Source organism: Sminthopsis crassicaudata, chromosome 3 (assembly GCF_048593235.1).
Source record: "Sminthopsis crassicaudata isolate SCR6 chromosome 3, ASM4859323v1, whole genome shotgun sequence".
Classification (NCBI taxonomy): domain Eukaryota; kingdom Metazoa; phylum Chordata; class Mammalia; order Dasyuromorphia; family Dasyuridae; genus Sminthopsis; species Sminthopsis crassicaudata.
The window spans coordinates 81,636,557-81,656,173 of NC_133619.1; the positions used below are offsets into that span (position 1 = coordinate 81,636,557).

Consider the following 19,617-nt stretch of genomic DNA (forward strand, 5'->3'; position numbering starts at 1 on the left):
GAAGACCATTTGAACAATGATCTAATTCAATTTCTTCATTTTATAGATAAAGAGATCCAAAAGTTAAATGGTTTTCCCAAGTTCACACATATATTTTTGAAGCAAAGCCAGGCCTCTCCTTACTTCTCAATCTACTGGTTTCCCCACACATCTGCTCACATTACAGATGAGATAATTCAAGGAATAACTTCTATTATATCATCTGAATTAAGAATGGAGCCTAGAATAGCAATTATTAAACTTCTACTCCATATCTCTTTCTTATTACTATTCAGCAATCCTGTGATCCTGTTCTAGAATACTCTAGCTTCATATCTTGATTTAGATGTGTTCCTAAAGCTTGGTATATAAAACAAAAAATCCAGCAAACTGAATTGTTTCAAATTCATTACTGAATTTGGCTGTCAAAAGAAACTTGTGAATCCCTTTGTCAAAATGAAGGATCTTGAGTAATGCAAATAATAAATTCTAAATTGTTTCATACTTTCAAAGTTTTTCAATTAATTCAACTGTGGCTATCATGTGCAGAGCACTGTGCTAGTTGGCAGGAAAGGTTAAAACAGAATGCTGATAGATAGAATTTAGAAGTCAAGTTAAAAGAATAAATCACATATACAAATAACTCCAACACAAAATAGTACATGATAAAGACTACTTATCCATGAGGTCTTCCCTTTATCACCAGTCAATAATCACCATTCCCACTTGGATCTCACCTAGAATATACTTTGTTTATTAAATGCACTTGAATTGGAGAGAAATTAAACAAGTGAAAAAGATGAACGAAGAAACAGAAAGAGCAAAAATAAGGAGATGAGAAAGCACAGGAGCTTGGAGAGAAAAGGAAATAGTCCAGTTTGCCAGTAGAGAAGGCTTATGGGGGAAATACCACGAGATAAATTTGGAAAAGTAAAGCAGCCCCAGATAGTGAATGGCCTTGAATGCAAGGAAAAGAGTTTTTTAACTTTACTCTTTGGGCATTATGAAGTCAATGAAGATCTATGTGTAAAAAAGATTAAGTCACTTTACCAACAAATATTTATTAAACACCTACTATGTGCCAGGCAGTTCTAGGTCTTGGGGATACCAAAAAAAAAAACAAAAAACAAAAAAAATCCAACACCAAAATAGTACTGCCTACAGCAGAGCTTACATTCTAAACGGGATATATAAGATGGACACATTAATTAAATACATACAAAATGAGTAGAAAGTAATTTGTAAAGGGGGGTGGATGGAGAGGGGTCAGATTTAAAGCAGGAGGACTAATCAGGAGGCTAATGAATTGAGGCATTTGTTCTATGAGTAGAAAAAAAAGGAAATATGGATGTTAGAGATATCATAGAGGTGGTTATCAATAAGACTTGGACACTGATAGAATATGTGGAATGAGTGAAGAATGAAAAACACAGAATGGCTCCAAATTTGTGATTACTAGGTGACTAGAAGGCAGTGTTACTTTAACAGAAACAGAGAACTAAAGAAGAAGGGTGGCTTTGTTATGTTATGTTATCCTGTTGTATTTGAAATGCCTATAGGCCATTCAGTTCAAAATGCCCAACAGGCAGTAGTGACAAAGAAGAAGAAAAAACAAGGAGTAAATAGGTATTGCAACAAAAGGATAAAATTTGAGGGGGAGAAAAGGAAGCAGGAGATTATTAGTATTAAGTAGAAGGGAAATGCCAGCTGAAAAAGAGAAATTGAAGAAGGTGATAGATATCTCAGCAGTAGGATTGACAGTAATTGACAACTGATTGAATATTGAAAGAAAAGGAAGTGTGAAAGATTACATTAAGGTTTCATTAATGCAAAGTGGAAGAACTGTGGGACAACTCAAAGAAACATTCTGAATGAAGAATAATTGAAGGAAAATTTAAAATAAGATTGATTTGAAATATACTGAGCTAGAGGCACCAAAAAGAGTACAGTTAGGAAGTATAGATGTGGGGTTTAGAGAGGTCAGGGTGCGAAATAAGACTTAAGAACTGTCTCCCCTTGAAACTAGTGAAAGGGAATGACACTGCCAAGAATGAAGTCTAAGAGCCAAAATACAACCTTGGACAATTTAGAAACTAGAAAAAAAAAAAAAGATGAAAAAACAGCAAAGGAGATAAAAACAAAGTGTGGTATCCCTGAAGCCAACATATGAAAAAACATCCCACAGGAATATGCTGTAGAGAATAAATATGAGAATTGAAAAGAGATCATTTGATTGGTGATGTGGAAATCCTTTGGAGGAAGCAATTTTAGCAAAATGGGAAAGTTAGAAGTTAGATTTCAAGAGAGAGGGAAAGGGATAAAGCCCTGGATACAAACACTTTTTTCAATAAGTTTAGCTGAGAAGAGGAGAAAGGAATAAATGGGCTGATGCATAGATGGACAAAAGACCTGAGAAAAAAAGCTCTTCCTACATTTCCCCCCAAAAAACCTGAGCACATTCCTTGATAGTTGGGAAGAAATAGGTGAGAATAAGATGGAAGAATGGGGCAAATGCAAGGGTAATGCAATCAAGGGCCAAAGACTTGTATGTCTAGAAGAGAGAGAGACAGAGAAAGAGAGACATATAAAGATATAATTTCTACCCACAATGAGCTATATTCTAATGGAAGAAGACAACACAAATGGAAGGTGAATGAAAGGAAAGTAGGGTAGGGATCAAACTGGCTTGTGGCAAGACAACTGGCCAGGAGGTTGAGAAGTCAACAGTGATTTAAGGTGCGATGGTCTCACTAAATAGATGTTTTTAAGATGAAGTACACATTGACTATGTCAGGGTGCGTAGAAGGTAAAATATCAAATAAATAGGTGCTACAGCTTTGCTTGAGAAAAGTCTGGTTAAGCATTGCTCACCTGAAAAGATGACCCCTTTCCAGGGAGGAAGAGGCAGCATGGTAGCAGTACTATGAGCAGTGGCTCTGAGGAGGGAATAAGTAGATCCCACCTCTTGACCTCAAATAAGTCACTTCAACTCCCTCCTGCTTCAGTTTCCTCATCCAATCAAATGAGGAGGTGGGCACAGCTAACCTTTGAGGTACCTCGCTGTGGTCTGTGCCCATAAGAAACAGCAGCAGCTCACCACCCACCAAGGAAACCCAAGTGTGCATCCTCAGCTCAGCAGACAGGATTAGGCAAAGGTCTTCTCACAACACCAGAGAGCCAGCTAGTCTAGTCTAGTCAAGGGCCTTTCCAAAGCTGGCAGAGCAAAATCTTTGAAACACTCAACATAGCATTGATTAGCAACAGTTCTTAACTTTAATGTAGGTATCACTCAGAAATTTCATTTTGTATATTTTTACCTGAGTAGATCTGGAATTCTTTGAACATTAGTACCAAAAAGGTCTCAAGATTTTGTGAGGGACCTATGAATGCACAAATAAACATAGAACCAGAAGACATTTCATGTAGGGTAGTACTATTTTTTCAAATATATGTACTTAATAAGATTTAATTCATTTAAAAGTATTACTAAATTCATACTAGTTTATCTTACATATTTTCTACAACTCCTGATCATGAGAAGGGATGGTATGTGTGTGTGTTGGAAATTCATGAAATATTCTGTAATTAAAAAGGAGTCCTACTGAAAAATTTGGAAAATGATGTGCTAAAGAGACATACCTACAGTTTTTTTGTGTGTGAATAAAGGCACTCAAACTTTAGAATTCATTATGTCTATCACAAACTGTGATTTATAATTACAGCAAAAAAAAGTCCCAAACTTTTCTTAGGTCACAATTCTAAGGACTGTTTTATTATCAAAGACAGAAAATAGTGTTTAAGTCTATGGTTTTATCCCACTCTCTGGAGATCATAAATGACTTCAGTAAAGAGACAACCTCTTAGTTGCTAGGGACCTAGACTTGGAGTCTAGAGGACCTACATTCAAATCCTACTTATTAGTACTAATTATTTACTAGTTTTATGATACTGATCAAGTTACTTAACCTTTCTAAGCCTCAGTTTCCTCTTCTGTAAAATGGGGACAATAACAGTACTGATCTCCCAGGGTTGTTATAGGGAACAACTGAAACAGCATGTAAAGAAAATCAAATGAGACAACATATATAAACTATTTTGTTAAAAAAGCAAAATGCTATATAAATACGATATTAAATTTTAATAAGTTCACATTCCAATACAGCAACACAAACTTTAATACAAAAATGTTGAAAGATTTCACTATGAGATATCTGATGTCTGTTTCCCATTGTGCCTTCTTGGAAAATAACTATTTTTTTTAATTTTGCATTTAATATATTCAGTTTCCATATGTAGATTAAAATGTTACATATGAAGAATGTTTCACTACCAACATATTTACAATGAAAGTTAAAATAAATCATTTGTTCCAAGAGACGGAGCCAGAATAATTAACTTATTACACTGAATAGTTTTAAAACATTTTTCAACTGAAATTTTCAAATTATTTTTGCTATTATAAACATATTTATCCTAAAATTAAAAGGCAACATCAAAATATCGGAAGCACAAAAATCCAAGTGGTGTGTGTTGTAACCCAGCAATCTTGCTCAACGCAGACCCTTTTTAAAAAAATGGAAAACAAGGAAGCAAATCCCATTTTCATCAAGAAGCTCACACAATATTGCTATATATATATAGAAACATTGTCAACTCTTTCTTGTTTTTAAATTAGTAATTTGCTATTCTTAAATTGAGACAAATACTGTAAGAATGATTAGATACTGAAAATGTCTAACAGTGATTACATAAGATAGCTTTATATTTTGTCTTCCAAGCAATAGATAAAAACACTGAAAGATTTCCACAGACTGGAGGAATAAAATGTCTAAAAAGGAGGGGTGGCTACTATAACCTATAAACTACAATAACACTTCAAGTTTCACAAGTCTCATATACTTAAAGTTGTCTCAATGATTGGAAAGTGAAGAGATATAAAAAAGTCTATGCCCAACAGCAAGTAACCCTAAAAATACAGGAAAATACGGATGATTAGTTTCCGAGCTTTATTAATCCTTGACATACATAGTCTGTCCCAAAAGATCAGCAAATCACAATATCACGATATTTGAAGACGATCACAGATCTGCCCACTATCAATTAACCTAGCTATCCAGTAACTTGAAAACGAGTATCTGACTCTACCACCTCCCTCCAAAATGTTCCAAATTCAAAAATTAATATTCTTGCATATGCTGTAATAAAAATCCCAAGTATAAAACAGAAATCTGTTTCTCTGAAAACTGAAAGCTCTATATTCCCAAAGATCTCATAATAGCACGGAGTTCAGTGGTGATTAAAACATTATTTTTAATTCTCACATTACCTCACAGCTAAAAATGTCATGATACCACACCCACTATGCTTTTTTTTTTTTCCTAGTGGGGGGGGGGAAACCAGGACAAATTTCTAAACAATACAAATATGTTACTAAATTCCAGGTGACTGGATGGGGGGGGGGGAGAAAGGCATGCAATTATTATAGTCCTCCCCAAAACAGTTATTACATCCGTCTCGGCGCCTTAACTGGGACAGCAGACATTCTGCTTTTTCCTCGAGCACACGCTCAGTTAAATGCCAGCCCTGCCCCTTCTCTCCCCCACCCCAGAGTTGAAATAGATGGCTAGTCAATAGCACCCCAGTGGCTACTCACCAGCCGCAGTGCTGATCAGCAACACGGTCCAGGAGAGCAGCAGCACCGGCCCGAGGCTTTGCAGAGAGGCAGTCATACCTGGGCAACCCACGGAGCCAAAGTGGGTCCAGAAAAAAGGAGAGAAAGGCAGACACACCAGCAGGAGGAATTTCCCCCCCCTCCTTTTTCCGTTTTGAGTAATCTTGATGTTCCTCCTTGGAATTCTCACAATGCAGTTTGAAAGGACAAATGGCAGATGCTTAAAGAACCCGTCTGCAGAGCTGGGACTCCACTGCAGAAAATCCCCTTCATTTCTCTCCTCGCCCGACGCGGTTCGTGCGAGAGAGACGGCGCGACTCTGCCCTCCCGACAGGATGCATTTTCCGGACAGAGCAGTGGAGGAGGGTGGGGGGCCGGGGGCGGCACGGCTGGGTGTGAATTCAGCACGAAGGTTTCCCACGTAGTTTCACAAGATCGAAAAATGAGCCCGGTGTGGAAGGACACATAGCTAGGGAGCAGGTGTGAGTGGGGGTCACTCCGAGGAGGAAGCAGAGGGGCCGAGGGAGCCCCCTACAACTTCCCCGCCCGGGGAAGGGGCGCTGCCGGCGGGGGCGGTGGCGTCAAGCCCGGGGCTCCAGGCCGCATCGCGCGCGGCTCCAGCTGTGGGTGCGTGGCGGGGGACTAGGGGAGGAGGTCGGGAACTGCGGGTGGGGGGGCACGTCCCCACCAAGTAAGTTTCGCTTCAAATCACTTCAATTTCCAGGCGGACGAGATGCGCAAAGGTGCCTCCCCCCATGATCCGCCCGGCCTCCGAAGCGAAAGCAACGAGCCCTCAGTGCATCCGAATTCCATGGGCCGACGGAGGAGGGCAGGCCGGACGGGGTCCCCCAGGGAAGGCCAGCAATTCCCCCGGCCTCTTTTTTTCCCGGGTCCTCCTCCTTTTAGGCTCGAAGTCCCGGGGCCGCGGCTCCGTGAGCCTCTCCGAAGTCCATTCCCCAGCCGCCGGGGTCTCGTCTCCTCCCGTCAATGGCTCTCCAGACTTCCCCCAAGGAAGCCGGGGCTGCAGCAGTCGCCGGGTCGCGCCCCACTCTCTCCGAGCTCGGTGCTCCTGCTGCTGCGCTGCGGCAGGGGTTGTGGCTCCTCGACGCTCGCTCCCCGCCGGGCTCGTGGGGGGAGGGGGCGGCGACGCGAGGATGGAGGGGCCCGGGGAGGGGGAGGGGGCACCTAGACACGCCGCACCCCGGCTGAGGCGGGGTGAGAGGCGGGGGAGAGCAGCTCACGAGCCTCAGACCAGAGCAGACCAGACACAAAGGGGGGAGACGCTGCAGCTGCCAGTCTGCGGCGCTCCGGTCACCGGGCGTCGCCCCGCCCCCTCCTCCTCCTCCTCAGTCTCAGTCTCTTCCCGGCCCCGTCTGTCTCCAGGCTGCGGTTGAGCCCGGGTGGTGGCGGCGGCGGCGGCGGCGGCTACGGAGGCACCACTGCGGCTGCGCGGCCTCGCGAGCCCCACCTAGCCCCGCCTCTCCCTCGAGCCCTGAGCTGGGAGCAAGCGAAGCCTCCTCTTTCCGGTGGGTTTTACTCGCTTAGAGTAGGGAACTTGGGCTGGGGGTGGCGACCGGAATCCAAGCTGGCAGCACACACGCGCGCACACACACCCTTTATACAAGCGCTTGCTGCACGTTTGATTTGGCGCATGTTTGTGCGTCGAGAGGGGGAAAGCACGATAACATTTTCTCGTCGGAACCCCACGAACTTCTGGCAGCAGTGATTTTTAACCCCTCGGAAAATCCCCGCCGATTGGTTCTAGAAGGCTGCTCTGGGCGGGTCCTTTTAGCTCATTGGTTGTCTCGGAGAAAGCTTGGCTACCTGGGAGTTGTAGTCCCAGGAAACGGAGAGAAACAGACAGAATAAATTACCCTAATGCACGAGCTGGTCTCAGTTTTCCCCGGGAATCTGAGTTCTTGATCTCCGTGCGTACATTCTTTTCTGATTTAAAAAAGCGGATAAACAGCGGAACAGCGGAACAAATGTGTATTGCCCTGTTCTTTCCCCCAACCCCCAAAATACCTTCCCCGAAGTATTTTTTCCATTTTCTAGACCTTTCCTGGTAACCACTGGAGACCTCGTGTAACAACTGGCCTCCAAGCGATGTCCTCACAACCAATCCCATGAGATGCTGAATAAAAGCTTTGTAAAAGGGTCTGGGGCGAATTTACCCCCAAACCACAAAGCACTTCACTTCTTTCCTTGCTCAAAAAAGCCTTTGTCACAAAGCCAATTAGCATCGGAGGTGACCATTCCCCTCCCTCTTCATTCCCCAAAAGCGACTTTCCCAACTTCTTTATCAGGAAGATCTGAGTTCAAAAACGACCTCAGACACTACGAGTAGCTTCAGTCTGACTCATCTGTGAAATGGGCGTAATATCACTCCCAAAGCTGTCGTAAAGCGCTGCGCAGTTCTTAAAGCGCTAGTTACTTTTGCTATGGCTGCTCTAGTCTGCTAGAGGTGGGAAAGTAGGGGTGGGAAGTGGCAAAGGACTTTTAAAATAACAATGGAGAGGTTGCCTTTTTAAAAAATGTATTTATTCTTTTTTAAATTATGTTTTTTTCATGAGCTGCTTCAAGTTTGGAGAATAGTTTGGATAGTCCCGTTTTTTCCATTCGCTTGGACCCAAGCAGCAAGGACTTAGGGAGGATGTTTCTTCCCTCCTCCAGCCAGGAGCCCAAACACCCCGCTGCGGCAGACGCAGACGCGGTGGGGGCCGGGGGGCTGTTTCAGGGAAGGGGAGGGGCTTGGAGCCGGGTGACGCGCCGGCTCTGCCTCGCCATGTTCGGAAGAAGTCTGAAGCTGGCACTCCGCCTGCGGGAGAAAAGCCTGCGTAGGAGGGCAAAGGAGGAGGCGTTCCCCCTGTCTGGTCTCCTCTTGGGGTTATTCCCGAGGCAGGTTTTGCTGGTCCTTCCTCTGAACCTCGAGGAGTTTCAAAAACATGCAGTACATAGGTTTAGCCAACCCCCACCCCTCTAGCTTTAATCCCAAGCTTTCCCTTATCTGAACACCTTTTTTACATAAATATTCTTTTATTCAAATCAATGAACACCTTTTTACATAAATATTATTTTAGTCAAATCATTGTAGCTCCTGGTAAAACTGGCATTATATTTAATTACCGCAGTGATGCAAGGTAAAGGAAATGCCAGCCCTGCCTAGATTCCCAGACATTTTTGTAGCGCGGTTTTTTTCTTTACTAGAAGTCTTCCTTTATAGAACCAAATGACCTCTATTCACACATGAATATCGCAATTGCTGTTGTGGCTTGTGTATGAAAGGAGGTGCATGTAAAGCAGCATTCGCCCCGTGAGATGGGAAGTTTATGAGGGACCTTCCACCCAGGTCACTGGAAGAGGGATGAAAGGAAAAGCACATGGACTGCTTTAAAGCTTTAACATTAACAAACAACTCTGCTTGTCAGGGTCAATACCCATTTTTCATTGAAGTTCTGCCAGTTCCAAATGAAGCTCAAGGTTGAAGTAGTCAAAAGGGGATTCAGTGGCTCAGGGAAAACTGCCAAGTAATTTTCTGTCTAAGAAACATTTGACTTACACAGAAGTCTAAGATTTTGAACAAATCTGATGGGAATGTACTCTAGTTTGTAGATAAAGGAATTTAGCCCCGGGGAAAAAAAAACAAAACAAAGCAAACTCATTTTCCTATTTACTTGAAAAGCAAATGTGGAATTCAAAAAGTTGGGGGGGTTGTGTGACAGTTCTGCAGTTTATTAACCCGCATTGTATTTTCACCCAAAATTGGGCTACTTAAAATGAAAAATTAAAACAGACTACTCCATAAATTATATGTTGCAATCGACGTTCAACTTTTGTTTATTTGCATGACGTTTCTCTAAGAAAATCATAGCCATATGTGGCATCTAAAGTACTAGGAGGAAAAGCAGGCTTTAGATGGCCTTCCACACAAGCAAAATGTACACATAGTGAAAAGACCTCCTGAATTGAAGAGGGGACCTGGATTCAAGCCCGCGTTCCGCTTTAACTTGCTCTATGACTGTGGACAAATCATTTAATCTGAGACTTCCCAATATGTAGAAGGGAAGGATACGTGCACCATCTAAAGTGAGAAAAAGTGACTTAATCAGCAAGCATCTATTAAGCACCTCCTACATGTTTGGCACTGTGCTAATAAAATGAAACATAGTATGCAACCATTAGTAGAGCAGTCACAATTGGTAGACAATTCAACGTTCAGTCACTTGTTGCAGACAACTAAAAATGTACATTGTACCACACGAAGATAATTTATGATATGAATTCTTTTAAACACAGCTGAAGGTTGTCTTATCCTAAGACAGGGGTCCTCAAGCTGCGCACCGGCCAGATGCGGCCTGCTGAGGACGTTTATGCGGCCCACCGGGTTATGGCAAAATCAGACCGGAAGTGATGTTCAACCTAAAGTCGTGTTAGCAACACACACTTCCGGTGATGGGCTGAGGTTCATAGTTTTTCTTTTTACTATAGTCCGGCCCTCCCACAGTCTGAGGGGCAAAGAACTGGCCCCTATTTAAAAAGTTTGAGGACTACTATCCCAAGATAACAAAGAAGAGATCTGAATGAAAAGAACTATGATTCTGGAGCCTGTGAACTTTGGGCTTACAGGGATTCCTCACATCTTTTCTCTTTAATACCATGACATCCTGAAACCTGAAGACAAGGTCTTATTTTGGACTATTCCCATACAGCCATAAAGTGGTGTGCTGGTAAATTATCTGACAACTGACTCTTAGAAGAGAAGATATGTATTACTTTTATTTATTTATTTATTTATTTATTTAGAATTTTTTTTCACAGTATATATGCATGAGTAATTTTTTTTATAATATTATCCCTTGTATTCATTTTTCCAAATTATCCCCCCCCCTCCATTCCCTCCCCCCAATGACAGGTAATCCCATACATTTTACATGTGTTACAATATAACCTAGAGACAATATATGTGTGTAAATACCATTTTCTTGTTGCACATTAAGTATTAGCTTCTGAAGGTATAAGTAGCCTGGGTAGATAGACAGTAGTGCTAACAATTTACATTCACTTCCCAGTGTTCCTTCTCTGGGTGTAGTTGTTTCTGTCTATCATTGATCAACTGGAAGTGAGTTGGATCTTCTTTATGTTGAAGATTTCCACTTCCATCAGAAGATATGTATTACTTTTAAATGTAATTTTCATTATTAACATTTTATCCATCATTTTCTCAAATATAGAAATAAGCAAAACAATAAAGGCAACATTTGTAGCTTTTCCTGATTTTTGGAGTGTGAATGCTTATACCAGAAATTTAACATAAGTTTTCCTTGTCTCCAGCATATCAGTACAAACAGTTCTTTGCGATTATTATTTGTTGATCTGTCTGCTTTCCAAACTGTCATAAAGTGTTAAATAGTATTCATTATCTGTTCCCAGATTTCATAGAATCTGAAAGTTAGTAGGGACCTCAAAAATCTTCAAATTCAACCCATATCTGAATGAGTTCTCCCTTGAACTACTAGTCAGTCAGTCAAAAAACCTTGATTAAAGGCCACAGTGAATTTGAAACTCAATTTTTTAAAATGAAGGTTAAAATTTTTTACATGTAATTAAAAAAAAAAGATTAATAAATAACCCAATCCCTTTTCTCTACAGACAAGGAAATGAATATTTGTTGATTGTTTTAAATAAATGCAGTTTGTTGCTATACACTACAATTAAAATAACAACTAACCTAACAAAATCTATTTAAGAGAATAAATACCACCTTGAAATATAATTATAGAATTTTTTTTTTAGAGCTGGAAGGAAATTTAGCCACAACTCAGGAAACTGATTTTTAATAGGCTGTTAAAAAAAAAAAAAAAAAAAAAAAGTAAAATTCCATTTATCCTGTAATGCAGATATTACAGATTAGTGAGATCCTTTGTTTTGAGGTTTTGAGTTTTTTAATATTATTTATTATTGTATAACATTCATCTTCTGTTGAGCTCAATGTCATCACAAATATTAACATATTATCTCCATGAGCAATATTCTTATATGGTATATGTAATCTGAACAGCTCTAGAAAGACCTTGCCTACAAAATCTCCTGTTGCCTAAAATTCCACTACTGAAGGTTTTTCTCTTCTTTGTTTTGATAATTTCTTCCCCAAACCCTGACTCTTGCCCAGGTAAATACAGATACTGACTTAGAGAGGAGAAGAAAGGCGAGACTTTGACTTTCAGTGTTGCCTTACCTAACTTTTGCCTATGGAATGATCCCTATTTTATTGAATGGGGAGAAGAGTGAGAGAGAGAAGGAAAGTGATCCAAGCCACTTTATGGCTGTATGGGAATAGTCCAAAGTAAGACCTTGTCTTCAGGTTTCAGGATGTCATGGTATTAGAGCGAAAAAGATGTGAGGAGTCCCTGTAAGCCCTGTAACAAAAGTCACAGGCTCCAGAATCATAATTTTTTTTTTATTCAGACGTCTTCTTTGTTCTTCGGATGTGTTCAAAATAATTCATATTATAAATTATTTTCAGTGTGGTACAATGCACATATCTAGATGATAGTAATGATGATGGTGATGGCATTAATAATAATAGCATTGTAAAGTTATGAAGCATTTCCCATAAATTATTTCATTTCATCCTCAATATACCAGCAAAGAAAGTGTTATTATTATTATAAATATTTTATGGATAATGAAACTGAGAATGAGAAACTTTAAGTGATCTGACCTTCAGCAAGGTCAGTATCACCATTTTCTTTGAAGCTATCATACATATGACTTCACCTGGGCTCAATAGTCCCAAAGGTCCCAAGTCAGAAATATGGCAACTCTAAAAAACTGAAGTCAATCAAAAACATCTAGACAATTGATAAATCTGTGAAAATAGTGGTAGCTGCAAAGAATGCCCAAGTTAGAAATCTTGCCCACAAGTATGGGCTTACATGTATGGTTCTTTATGAAAAAGATGATATGAAGCCTCCAGTAAAGTTGAAGAAATATTTCATTATTGATGTATCTTTACACTGGGGCCTCTGTGATGCTATCCATTCCTTCGTTGCTAAACAGATGAAAAATAAGACAATTCTTCCAAGGCAGCTGGAAAGGAAGTTAAGCTCAGTGGAGTTGGTGACAAACTTAGAAGCATACATAACTTTAACCACTTCTTAGTGACCTTTAAGATAGTGGGGAAGAACATCCTTCCTTTTAGAGATACTCTAGTCATTGTCCTTGGACTGCTAAATACTGAGTATGAGTTTGATATAGGATCTATTATCTTTCATTGATTCAAGTCTATAATTATAAGACAGAAGAAAACTCCATCTTTTCCCTGAACACTATTAAAAATGCTGAGAGTATGAGAAACTACAATGACATTTATGCTGATGTATTGCAAATCTACCAATAGCACAGTCTGGCAAATATCATATATTGTATTCTACAGGAGTCTGCTACCAGTGTACAGAATGCAGAGTGCAAAGATGACAGCTATGGATGATTTTAGCCCAAGTCTCTAAGATGATTGATAAGTAGACTTTGACATTTAACCATGCTCAACAAGCCATCATGAAAAGGAGTTGGCTGAAATCCTCTCTCATGTTGCAGCTCTGAATTAACAGGAATCAAATTTTATCCAAATTCAAAAGGTAAAGAAATGAATTTATTGTTTAGTCATGTCCAACTCTTTGTGACCCCATTGGTGTTTTCATGACAAAGATACTGGAGTGTTTTGACAGTTCCTTCTCCAACTCAATTAATTTACAGAGGACAAACTGAGCAAACAGTGTTAAGTGGCTTCCCAAAGAAAGTCACTTTACATAACTGATAAGTGTGTGAGGCTGAATTTGAAGTCAGATCCTCCTGACTCCAGGCTGGAACTCTAGTTGCTGCTAGATGCCAAAGGAGTGAATTAAATCAATCTAATTGTTTAGCCTATTTTTGTCTGTAAGAAGGATTTTTGATCCATTATGAATACATAAGGTAAAATATTTGTGAGTTATAAAATAAAAATTTAAAATTTTTTTACTGGGCTTATAATCCACATGTGAAAAAATGTATGTGGCAGCCCTTTTTGTAGTGTCAAGAAACTGGAAACTGAGTGGTTGCCCATCAGTTAGGGAATGGCTGAGTAAGTTATGATATATGAAAGTTGTGGAATATTATTATTCTGTAAAAAACGATCAGCAGGGTGATTTCAGAAAGACCTGGAGAGACTTATATGAACTGATGTTAAGTGAATGAAGTAGAACCAAGAGAATATTGTACATAGCAACAACAAGATTATTTGATGGTCAATTCTGGCTGGCTGGCTCTTTTCAACAATGAGGTGATTCATGGCAGTTCTTATAGTCTTGTGATGAAGAGAGTCATCTGCATTCAAAAAGAGGACTATGGGAATGGAATATGGATCACAATATTGTATTTTCACATTTTTTTGTTGTTTTTTTGCTTGTTTTTTGTTTTGTTTCTCATTTTTTCCCCTATTTGATCTGATTTTTCTTGTGCATCATGATAAATGTGCACATGTTAAACATATTGGATTACTTACTGTCTAGGGGAGAATGTAGAGGGAAGGGAGGGGAAAAATTTGGAACACAAGATTTTGCAAGGGTGAATAGTGAAAACTATTTTTGCATATTTTTAGAAAACAAAAAGCTATTATTTTAAAAAGATTATGAACTGAAATTTCCTTAATTATAAATCCAGGTATTCTATCCATAGCAATACTTAACTCACCATAAAATAATAGAAAAATGTCTCCTGACTGCCTAGCATTTATATGCCTAAGCACATACTCTTTTTTCATTCAACTTGATTATTGTCTTAATTATCCAAATTCTTGAATATCCAAACCTTGCTTTCAAATTACTGACATCAGCATTTCCTATATTTGGTTAACTACTTTGCTGATAGAAATTAAGTCTTTATATTCCCAAGCAAGCAGAAACCGAAAGATTAGGCTTTTTAAATAAAAATAAATATCCTCTGCATGGAAGAAGATATCAATCAAAGAGCTAATTACTATTCTAACCTAAGAAGATAGCAAACCAACATTATTTCTTTATAAAGGATGGCAGTCCCAGGCTTGCTTTTAGACTAGTCCCTCTGTATTACTCTGAAAGTCAAGATAGCCTGTTTCTGTGGGATCATGATTTTAAGTATTTTGAACTGTGAGAACATGACAGACACCCATATTTAAATGTAAATACAGAAACCTCTTCAAAGTCAAATTAAAATTATTATTGGATTTAGCCACATTATGGCTCCACATTACTTACAAGGATAATCAAGAGTTGACTCTATTATTAATGTTACTAACACCTTTGGATGTTATCCCAGGAGATGCTTTACTAAACTGGAATTAAGACTTGAGTGTGGGGGAGGATGATCATATATCTTCTTAGAGCAACAGGAATCTAGGAACCAGTTCTACCACTGGTTCACTCTCCCTAATCACCTATGTGCTATTTTGCATACCCCCACACTAGTAATACATAGAATGTGCTCCACTTAAGTATAGGGATTCTTCTGAAGGTAACTGAGTTAAGTTTAAGGTTTGAGTTCTTAAATTGAAATGGATTTAGACACAATCAAGACCAAATGTCACATTATTTTAAAACATTAAAAAAAAAAAAACCCTGACATCCCCCCTCCTATCTTTCCAATCTTCTTCCCGAACTTGACCATCTATTCTGTGATCCAATAGCACTGGCCTCCTTGCCATCCCTCAAAGAAGACTCTCCAACTCCAGTTTCTGGGTATTTTCATTGGCTATTCTCCGTAACTGGCACAGTCACCTCCTCATCTCTGCCTTATGGCTTCCCAGGCTTTGAAGTTCCAGCTAAAGTCTCATCTTATGCAAGAAGTCTTTCCTGATGAATGCTAATGCCTTTTCCTCCATTGATTAGCTCCAATTTATCCTCTATCTTTCTTATTTGATAGATGTGCTATTCAGGTACTTGGCTTTTGCCTTTCTTGGTATCCCAGAATTTAGTACAATGCCTGGAGTATACTAACTATTTAATAAATGGTTATTGCCTGGCTGATTTTGGTGGAATAGATTCCTTTAACATTTTTCCTAACATTATGTCAAAGACAAGCTCCAAAAGAATCTTGATAGACTAAAATGTTAGACTGAATCAAATAAGATTCTTAAGTTTTGAGTTCAAAACATTAACTTCACAAACACAAAATTAAGAAGTTATGGCAAGACAATAGCTTCTTTGAAAAAGATCCTGCTGGGGGGCAGCTAGGTGGTGCAGTGGATAGAATACCAGCCCTAAATTCAGGAGGACCGGAGTTCAAAGCTGGTCTCAGACACTTAACACTTCCTAGCTGTGTGACCCTTGGCAAGTCACTTAACCCCAGCCTCAAAAAAAAAAAAAAAAAAAAAAAAAAAAAAGATCCTGCTGTTTGTATAGATTTAGAGCCACCATTAGAATATGAGCTTGAAAATTAGGAAGCTTTTATCTTTCTTTGTATAGCCACAGTGCTGGATACTTAATTAATGTTTATTGACTAATTGTTTTCATTTCTATAAAGAAGGTGTCCACAGATGTGGTTAGTTCTGATTTTAGTTTCACAGCTATTTGGTTCTTAGATAAGGATTACACAATCACACTACTAATATTTAATTAATATTTTCAAGTAGTTTGTCTAAAAACTTTGTAATTCTTAATACCCTCTATCTCCTTTCCTGTTTTTCCACTTCCATCTCTGTGGGAGGGGAAGCAGTTAAAGAGGACCAAGAGTTATTCTGTTTTCTTATATGTGTCATGGGTTACCTTGTCCAAATAATTCATCACTTAATGGCATATCTATTAACTATGAACTGCCCTGTATTTAGTTAGGCTAGTCTTTGGACTGAGAGCATAACCTGTTCTTAGGCTGAATTATTTTCACTTTAAAAGAAAGCAATAATGGTATATGAAAGTAAGACAATATTATTGTTCTATAAAAAATGATGAACAAGCTGATATTGGAAAGGGCTGGAAAAATGTACAAGAACTGTGAGAGAAACAAGCAGAATCAGGAATACATTGTACATAGTTACAGTAAAATTGAATGATGATCAACTATGAAAGACTTAATTCTTCTTAGCAGTTCAATGATCCAAGGCAATCCCAATAAACTTTGAATAGAAAGTACCATCTGCATCGAAAGAGAAAACTATGGAGACTGAAAGTAAATCAACACATGCTGTGTTCAATTTTTTTCTTTTTTCTTCTGTTTTTTTTTTTTTTTTTCCTCTCATGGCTTTTCCCTTTTGTCTGATTTTTCTTTCCCAATGTAATTCATAAAGAATGTGTATATATTTTTTAAAATGAACATACATGTATAACCAGAGAAAGATAAAACAAAAAAGCAAAAAAAATTAATTTTTTTAGTTTTTGAATATACATAAATTCATTCATATCAGTACACATGTATAACATACATGTGTTGGACATATATGTATATGTACATATAAATGCATACATGTGTGTGCAAAACTATAACCAAAGGTCCAGACCAACACTTGCCTCCATCATCAGTGTCAAATTTCTCCTAAAAAGAATACACACACACACACACACACACACACACACACATTTTTAACAAAACTGAATACATTTCCCCAGTGCTTAGAATCAGGAAGATACATCTTCATTAGTTCAAATCTGACTTTAGACACTTACTAGCTTGGCAAGTAATCATTTTTGCCTCATCTGCAAAATTAGCTGGAGAAAGAACCTCTTCAGTAGCTCTGCCAAGAAAACCCCAAAATGGCGTCTCAACGAGTTGGACATTGGACAGATCAACTGAATTAACTGAACATAAAATTTCATCATTTCCTTTTCTTTCTTTTCAGGCTTTGAGTATCTACACATTCTCATATAGATTTTCTGCATATGCTCAGAGCTAGATATTAGTTTTCTAAAAGTCTGTTCTGTTAGAAAAGCTTATAAACATTGGTATTAAAATCAAGACCTTTGATGAGCTGCTCATTTCAAGCATAAAATGTTTCTTCCACATAGCAAAAGTCTTGCAGTATCTCAGTGATCTTTAATATCCCTTTGCTTCAGAGCAATGAATGCCTTCTATTTGCTGATTCATTCCTCCAGGGGGATTGTTTTCCAGTAATGTGGTTCTCACATTAATCATTTTGTGTATGTATGTATGTTTCTCTTACTCTTCAGAAATAGACTGCCTACTTTTATCCTGTTTAAAGTACAGGATAAATGATGAGACTAAGAGTGTTATGGATTTTTACCCCAAAAATATTATAGATTGTTCCCATACACTAAAAATAAACACCTTTAAGAAAATGCACTCAGTAGAGAATATCCTGGAATAATTTTACAATACTCAAGTGCATTTTGTTAGCCAAGTTTTCAACAAGGGACATAGTTATCTTTTTCCATATCCCTCTAAGAGCATTTCCTTTATGGCCTTGGAAATTTCCTTAATAATTATTATTAACATTTAAAATATTTCAAAGTTTGCAAAATGCTTTGCAAACATTTTGTTTTGACCTCTCTACCATCTGTAAAATAAGTTCTATAGTTATCATTATTCTTATTTTACAGATGAGGAAACAATGGTTCAGAACTGGTAAAAAAAAAAAATGCTCACAATTACTCTAGTCAGCACCAAAGGAAAGTTTTGATCACACATCTCCCTAAATTAAAGTCCAGCCCCATATATTGTCTCTCAATAGGACAATAGTAATGGGGATAAGAATTTGGTGATTTGGTTGCAAGACTATATACTTTTCTCCTTTGAGGGGTTAACATCAGAATATGTTAGTGATCACATTAAGTTTTAGCTTTTGAGGTCTAGTGTTGTTGGGTTGAGGATTGTTATTGTTTGATTTGGTTTGGTTTGTTTTTTATAGAAGTGCAAGAAGTTTAAATAAACATTGTATAAAATATCTTCCAACTTTAAATGTTAAAAATAAGTAATCACATTGTAAGAATATAGAATAAGTTATGATGAAGAATTTTAAAAGATAGTCATCTGGCTAGATAAGTATTTGCATTTACATAATGTGTTTACTGTTTACAAAGAATGAAAGTCTGAAAGTTTTCAAAGTCTAAAAGAAAAGGAAATAATGAAATTTTATGTTCAGTTATTTCAGTTGGTCTGTCCAAGGTCCAACTCTTTGAGACCCCATTTTGGGGTTTTCTTGGCAAAGCTACTGAAGAAGTTCTTTCTCCAGCTCATTTTACAGGTGAGGAAACTGAGGCAAAAAGGATTCAGTGACTTGCCCAGCTATTAAGTGTCTAAAGTCAGATTTAAACTCATGAAGATGTATCTTCCTGATTCTATGCCCAGTCCTCTATCTTCTGTACCACAGACTTTCATGATCTGCTCTAGCAAGAACATACCCTGTTGAGTGCTCATTTTACAGATAAGGAAACTGAGGTTCAAAAAAAAAAAAGGAAATCAGCGACTTTCCCGAATACACAAAGCTAATTAATCTCAGAATTAGGGTTAAACTGAATTTCAGGTTCTTTCTATTAAAACATATAGAAGAAACTGGCACAATAGCACACACCTTGTAATCCCTGTTACCAGAGAGGTGAAGATTGCTTGAGCTCAGGAATTCTAAACTACAATGTGCTATTCCAGAGATGTTACTCATAGCCTTGGGCCACAAGCTGCCACTCCAATACTCTGGAGTACAGCCTGAACTAGATTAAAATATAATTAGGAAATGTTTAACAAAATAAATAAAAATATAATTTAAAAATGATAATGTTAATTTGTGATTTTTTAAAGTTAATAGATATTTAGGCAAGAATCTATTTCTATTTGAGTTTGATACCATTTTGCTATGCCGATTAAGTACAGAATTATTATGGTGAACTCCTAGGAATTGTAGGCCACCAGAACTGCCTAAGGAGAGGTGACCTAGCCTGGGGCAGAAATAGAGCAAGACAAAACTCTCTAATCAATCAGAATGCCCCTTGCACAGCCAGTCCAAGCAAAAT

General features: G+C 38.4%; 1 protein-coding gene and 1 long non-coding RNA gene across 4 annotated transcripts in view; one reads left to right on the forward strand and one right to left on the reverse strand.

Annotated features, from left to right (window-relative positions):
• BMPR2 (bone morphogenetic protein receptor type 2) overlaps positions 1–7,337 on the reverse strand; it is a 211,141-nt gene extending 203,804 nt beyond the window's left edge. For 2 of the 3 annotated variants that reach the window (XM_074299019.1, XM_074299018.1), the window contains exon 1: positions 5,633–7,335. In XM_074299019.1, the coding sequence (XP_074155120.1) occupies positions 5,633–5,708 (76 nt within the window). In that variant the 5' untranslated portion in view covers positions 5,709–7,335. Of the gene's footprint in view, positions 1–5,632 lie in introns of all 3 variants that reach the window. The other variant, XM_074299020.1, reaches the window with a different exon arrangement.
• LOC141560576 (uncharacterized) overlaps positions 7,073–19,617 on the forward strand; it is a 43,991-nt gene continuing 31,446 nt past the window's right edge. Inside the window, exons 1-2 of the long non-coding RNA XR_012487747.1 lie at positions 7,073–7,176; positions 13,086–13,287. This is a non-coding gene — a long non-coding RNA (uncharacterized LOC141560576). The remainder of the gene's footprint in view (positions 7,177–13,085; positions 13,288–19,617) is intronic.